The 6,575-nt window shown below is 33.4% G+C and overlaps 1 protein-coding gene across 1 annotated transcript; it reads left to right on the forward strand.

Moving 5' to 3' along the window:
• Positions 1-4,972: 4,972 nt before the first annotated feature.
• Positions 4,973-5,914, forward strand: LOC113176187 (olfactory receptor 4K14-like). Its single transcript, XM_026380623.2, has one exon. The coding sequence runs from the start codon at positions 4,976-4,978 to the stop codon at positions 5,912-5,914; it is 939 nt and encodes a 312-aa protein (XP_026236408.2). The 5' UTR covers positions 4,973-4,975.
• Positions 5,915-6,575: the final 661 nt, after the last annotated feature.

Consider the following 6,575-nt stretch of genomic DNA (forward strand, 5'->3'; position numbering starts at 1 on the left):
TGGTACACAGATATTTGGATAACATTATATTGGAAGTTTCTGGTTTTGATGAAATTAGCATTTGAGTTGATGGATCAATGGAGCAGATTACCCTCTATACTTAACATAAAACTCATTCAATCACTTGAAGGCTTCAAAAGACAAAAGACTGACCTCTAATAAGCATGAGGAACTGTCAGGAGACAGCCATTGTACCAAAATGCCTTAATTCTCCAAGTTTCCCACTGCAAATGTATCAGATTAAATATTGATTTATTTTCTCAGATATTGAATTCAGTGTCTTCACAATCACAAGAACCAATTACTCAAAAATCTTTCATGTATGTGTACATATGCACATATACACACAAAGATATATACACACATCCTTTTTGTTCTGTTTTCCATAGAATACTGACTGATACACATATATGCATGTTTATATATGCATATACATAATCTCATATGTAATACATGTATTTTATAAATATACATATATAATATTTGTTTGCAAACTTGAGAGGAAGGTAAAGACTCAATGGTATTTTACTACTGACTAGTTCAGTGCATTTCCTAAGACAGCATAATTTCCAAATCAGGAAATTCACAGTGCTATTTTATGAATAGCTAATCGATAGACTCATTCGATTTTATTAAACACGAACTAAATGGTATCCTTTTAACAAGGTAAAATCTCTGGAACCACAAATTTTACTTCATTACTATGTCTCTTTATTATGTATTAATCAACAATTCCGCAATTTTTCCTAGATATTTTTATGGCGATAAATATTAGAATGTGTCGAATCTGTCAAAGTTCAGATAATGTTTTATAAGGTTTTATGTAATGTTTCATAATATTAATAATATTTTATATGACATATATAATATTATATAATCAGTAAATTCAGATTACTCAATTGCGGCAGGAGAACCCCCCCAAGATGTGTCCTTCTCAGTGATTCCATGAATTTCCGAGTCTTGCTTATTTGCTTAGCATAATATTCTTCACTTGTATCCATTTACATGTAAATGGCATAATTTTATTATTCTTTATAATTAAGTAAAACTCCATTGTGTATATATATACCACATTTTAAATCCATTTATTAGACAGGCACCTGGACTGTTTCCATGACTTAGTGGGAATTGTACTGCTGTAAACATCGATGAACCTATATCACTATAATATGCTGATTTTAGGTGTGGGATAAATATTGAGGATTGGAACAACTGGGTCATGTGGTGGTTTCATTTGTAGTCTTTAGAGGAATTTCCAAACTGTTTTCCAAGGTGGTTGTTCTAATTTGCAGTCCCACCTAAGAGTGCTGCCTTTTCAGAATACACCATTTTGAAATGCACAAACACTTGCCAAGTTAGATAATATTCTTGGCCATATAACAAGTCTCATTAACTTTGAAAGTATTCAAGTCACTCAGAGTTGTACACAGATAAGCAAAGAAGGTTTTATTTGTAATAGTCTGAGGCTGGAAAAAACACAAATGTGCCTCAGGACATGAATGTGAAAACAGTTATGGCTTTTAAGTACAATGAAATATTTGGCAATGAAAAGGAATGTTCTATTGATATAAATAGCATGATGAATATAAAATAATTATGATTAATAAAAGAAAAAATTGGGGGGGTTACCAAGGATTGAACCCAGGGCACTCAACCTCTGAGCCACATCCCCAGTCCTATTTTGTATTTTATTTAGAGACAGGATCTCACTGAGTTGTTTAGGGCCTTGATTTTGCTGAGACAGTTTTGAACTCACAATCCTCCTGTACATATACCAATGTACTATAATAAATTTGGTTTTAAATTTAAGAATACAAAATAAATATATTTAGAACTCATATCACAGTCCTTTTTAAAAAACTGAAAACAGCTTAATAATTTGACATACAATATGTAACAGTCAGCATCTCATGTAATCATGGAATAAACATTACATGAGGTCATTTGACCAAGATTCCCTATCAATTCAGACAATCTTGACATGGGTTACGGCACTGTCTATCACACCTTTCAGCATATGACCTCTCAGGCAATTGGAAATAAAACTGAATTAAATGTGGTACTTATTGTGCTTATTGTCCCATTGAATAAAGTTTAAAATACTCACTGATTTTTAACATTGGGCTGATTTGCAATTTTTTTACTTATCTCCCTTTTCTGACTTCAAGAGGATGCAACACTTGGTATCACCCTTTTAAAGAAGACCTGAAGAGTTATTCAGGTAATTATTTCCATACTTGTGTTCTGAGCATAAAATGGGTTAATATCCCCTAAGGGATGGCTTCAGGTGGTGAATATAGGTCATGCTGAGGGAGAGCACCTCTGCAGACACTATCTCCACCCATAAATGGATGTAACACAAGCACACTTCAGAAGACAGAATCTGCTCTAAGAGAAATGTGTGTTTAGTAAGTCATCTCATTTCTTTGATTTTCTTTAAGATAATTCTTAAAATATTTGCATGCCTTTATTTTAAAAGATCCGTGCTACACCTGATGGGAAGAATGGCTTCATTAGCTTCTGAAAATTTCAAAAGAGAATCCACAAATTTTCTCCTCCTACCTGTTCCTAGTAGAATTTCTATGGAGTTAAGAGTAAAAACACAACTGTAATATGCCTTCCTCAAAGAAGTTCTCAGATCCAGGTAGGAAGAGCATAGTCGTTTCCCCATGAATCAACATGAACAGGTTCTAGTAAACCTTTTTCAAGTAGTTCCTGACTTTTAAGAGGATAAAATTATTTTTATTATCAAAGAATGCATAGTATATGATGATAGCTCTTAGCATAAACAAAAAAGTAAACACACAGAAACGTTATAAACCTGGTTATTACAAAATATGTTTAAACTAACAGCTTAAGAATAAAGAGTATAATTATGAACTATAGAATATAACTACATATTTCATCTGTAAATATCACAGAATTAATTAAATAGTCTGAGTCCTATATATGCATGCAAAAATGCAAATATTAATCAATAAATCTGTTGTGTGTAATTATTCACCAATATTTTCAAAAATAATAATTACAAAACTTATTTTTAAGTAGCTATATGAGTTTTTATGGGTCAGTTGTTTCTCTCGAATATGCATAGTTATCTTTTAGTAAATTTCTACCTCAAACATATTTGCAATAGTATTTGTGACACTACTGTATATGTAAATGATTCCAGGGGGTATAGAAATATCATTTGAAAATTTAGCCCAGAAAATATTCTGTAAGAAGAAACTAAATTTTGGTTAAAAGTTCAATTTGTTTAAATTTTGCAATGGGCATAAATCAATTAGTTGTAATATTGATTTATTTTCCTTAGAAATTTGGTAAATCTCTATGACAGAATATAACATCTATTTGCAAGTTATGAGACTATTATCATATATCTCCTTTTCCCTAGCAAAATTTTGTTTGATTTTGCAATTTTTCTCTTTTTAATCTGTACTTCTGAGTCCTCAGTAAAAGGAAAGGGAAAAATAGTCACAATAAGATAATGGATTTTGTTACTCACCTGCTCTCCTTGGTCCAAACTTGACATTTTAAAGGCTAGAAAAAGATGAGAAAAACAATGCCAAGAAATAATCATGGCGAAGGGAAATTATGGTCCCACCATCCAGCTTGAGCATAAGATGGGTTATTTCCCCCGAGGGAAGTATTGTCATTTGCTAAGAGCTTGAGAAGTATTGTCCAGCTTGAGAAGTGTTGTCGTTTGCTAAGAGATCAAGCTAAGCAATATTGGTGTTTACTACTGAAGGTTTAATTTTACATTCATTCAGTACTAACATTCCAAAGGTGCAATTTACTTATACATGTATGTAAATGTAATTTATTCCCAAATTATAAATAAATATATGTATACATACACACACATATATACTCGAATATACATGCATACGTATATGTATATATGTTTATGTAGAAAGCAATAAAACTGTTGTAACTATTATACGTATATATAAACATATTTGTATGCATATATGTATATATACATATATAGAGAGTTGGATACATAAAGAGAGGGAGAGAGAAAAAACAGAAGAGAGAGAGAGTATTGTATTTTTGATGGTCAAGAAACTAATGTTTCAAAGCCTATGATTTTCTAGCATCCACTGATACAATTTAAGGCAAATGAGGTTTTTTTGCTAACCTTAAGATATCTGGAACATTCATAGCTCATTATATTTGAATCTAAGTTTGAGTTCCCATCCACTTTAGTTTTTTTCACTTCTATGTGACTTTATAGTGAACATATTTTTTTTCCTAATCTGTTCACTTTACAAAATACATTCTATCTTCTGATAGATTTTAAATGCTGGTAAATTTTATGCCTAGTTTTGCATCCAAATCATATGCCAAAGTTTTATTATATGACCCTCAATTCAGCTTCTTCCATGAAGGTTGGCTCAAGATTTGTTTTAGAAAGAGAAATAAAATTTTAATTTTATCATCTTTTAAGAGGACAGTTTATCAGGACTTGAAATCATTAAACATAGGACATAGAAACAGTAGGAGTATGTCAAATCATTTATACTGGATTGAAATATCAGTTCTCCATTATCTTCCCAACATGATTTAGTTTTTTTTTATAAAATGTGGTGATTGTGAGTTTCAGGCTCAGTTTTTTTTTTTTCACTTAGTAGTGTACATAACCATAATAGCAGGTGTAACCACAATCATTGTTTAGCACTTCACCTTGCTTCTCTGCTTTCCTCACTCCTTTCTTGTGAGAGAGCTTTCTAGGCAAATCATTTGGATAAAAATTCCAACTAACATGCAGGAAAGTCAGGCTCACAGTTAGATTCTTTTGGATATATGATGCTATTCATATTTAACCAAGATTTCTCCTCGCAATCATACTTTTTAATGTTAGATATGAAGAATTTCAATGTGAATATCAAATTCTAAACATTTAGTCTCCTTTTCCTCTCACTAACTGCTAATCTACTTTCTCCAGGTTATTTTACAGGGCATACTCAATAAAATGGATGGAGGAAATCAGTCCACAGTGTCAGAATTTGTGCTTCTGGGACTTGGCCACTCATGGAGTATGCAGGTCTTACTCTTCATGATATTTTTTCTGCTTTACGTGATCATTGTATCTGGAAATATTGTCATTGTGACCTTAATCATCACTGACCCTCATCTCCATTCCCCCATGTACTTCTTTTTGGCTAACCTGTCCTTTGTTGATATGTGGCTTTCCTCAGTCACCACTCCTAAGATGATCACAGACTTTCTCAGAGAGAACAAAACCATTTCCTTTGCAGGTTGCATGTGCCAAATCTTCTTTGCCCATTTCATTGCAGCAAGTGAGATGGTGCTTCTGGTGTCCATGGCCTATGACCGCTATGTGGCCATCTGCAAACCACTTCATTACTCCACCATTATGAGCCTGCAAAGGTGCACTGGGCTGGTGGTTTCTTCCTGGACCACTGGCTTTGTGCATGCCATGAGTCACCTGGCTGTGATAGTGCAGTTGCCTTTCTGTGGCCCCAGGGAAATAGACAGCTTCTTCTGTGATATGCCTCTGGTGATCAAGCTGGCCTGCATGGATTCCTATAATTTAGACACTTTAATGAATGTTGACTGTGGGTTTGTGGTTGTAACCTGCTTTATTCTCTTGCTGATACCGTACACATATATTCTTCTCAGTGTTTCCCAGAGATCTAAAAGTGGTGCATCTAAAGCCCTGTCCACCTGCAGTGCCCACATCACAGTTGTGGTGATCTTTTTTGTGCCCTGTATCTTCATTTATGTGTGGCCACTCAACATCACCTGGTTGGACAAATTTCTTGCTGTGTTTTATTCTGTTTTTACACCTCTCCTCAATCCGGCCATTTATACATTAAGAAATAAAGAGATTAAAAAGGCTTTGAAAAGATTCAGGAGTTATTATGTAGGTTCCCAGGAAAAGGCTTAATGCCCAGAAATTCATTGCATGTACTTTAAATTGACAATACACAGACCTTATGATATAGTTTAAAATTCAAGGAATATAGTTTATAGCTATAAATAGTTCCAGTTTCCAGATACATCTGTAGATTTGAGGCAATGCAGAGATCTTAAATTTTACTAATCAGCCAATTTGTGAATTATTTCCCTAAAATCCATACAAGAACAATCCTTTATTATGTAAAAATGATCTTTTCAGTCTTTCTACACCATTAATAATAGGAAAAAGCACCTGCAAGCAAGCATAGTGACTTTAGTGTTCATCTGCATTGCAGCATGCATCAGTACAGGACATCTAATTAAACCTCATTGTGTGTGAACCACATTATGTATATCTGCTAAAATGGTGTTGATTTTTCTTGGTGGGACATGAAAGCATTCTAAAATAAGATTCTCATGTTTGTTCATAGCTGTGTGAATATACTACTTTCAAGTTATTCACATATATAAGTGAGTTTTGTGGTTCGGTAATTGTATCTCAACAAGATTATTCTTTAAAAAAAATCCAATTCCAGGAGTACACCCATGGAACCTATCAAAACATGAAAGCTCTTTCTTTGAATTTATACTGTTCGCAGGCTTTTTCCTCCTTTGTTAGGCCTACCATGGCCCAGGGCTTTCACTGGGAC

This window comes from Urocitellus parryii, chromosome 6 (assembly GCF_045843805.1).
Source record: "Urocitellus parryii isolate mUroPar1 chromosome 6, mUroPar1.hap1, whole genome shotgun sequence".
Classification (NCBI taxonomy): Eukaryota; Metazoa; Chordata; class Mammalia; order Rodentia; family Sciuridae; genus Urocitellus; species Urocitellus parryii.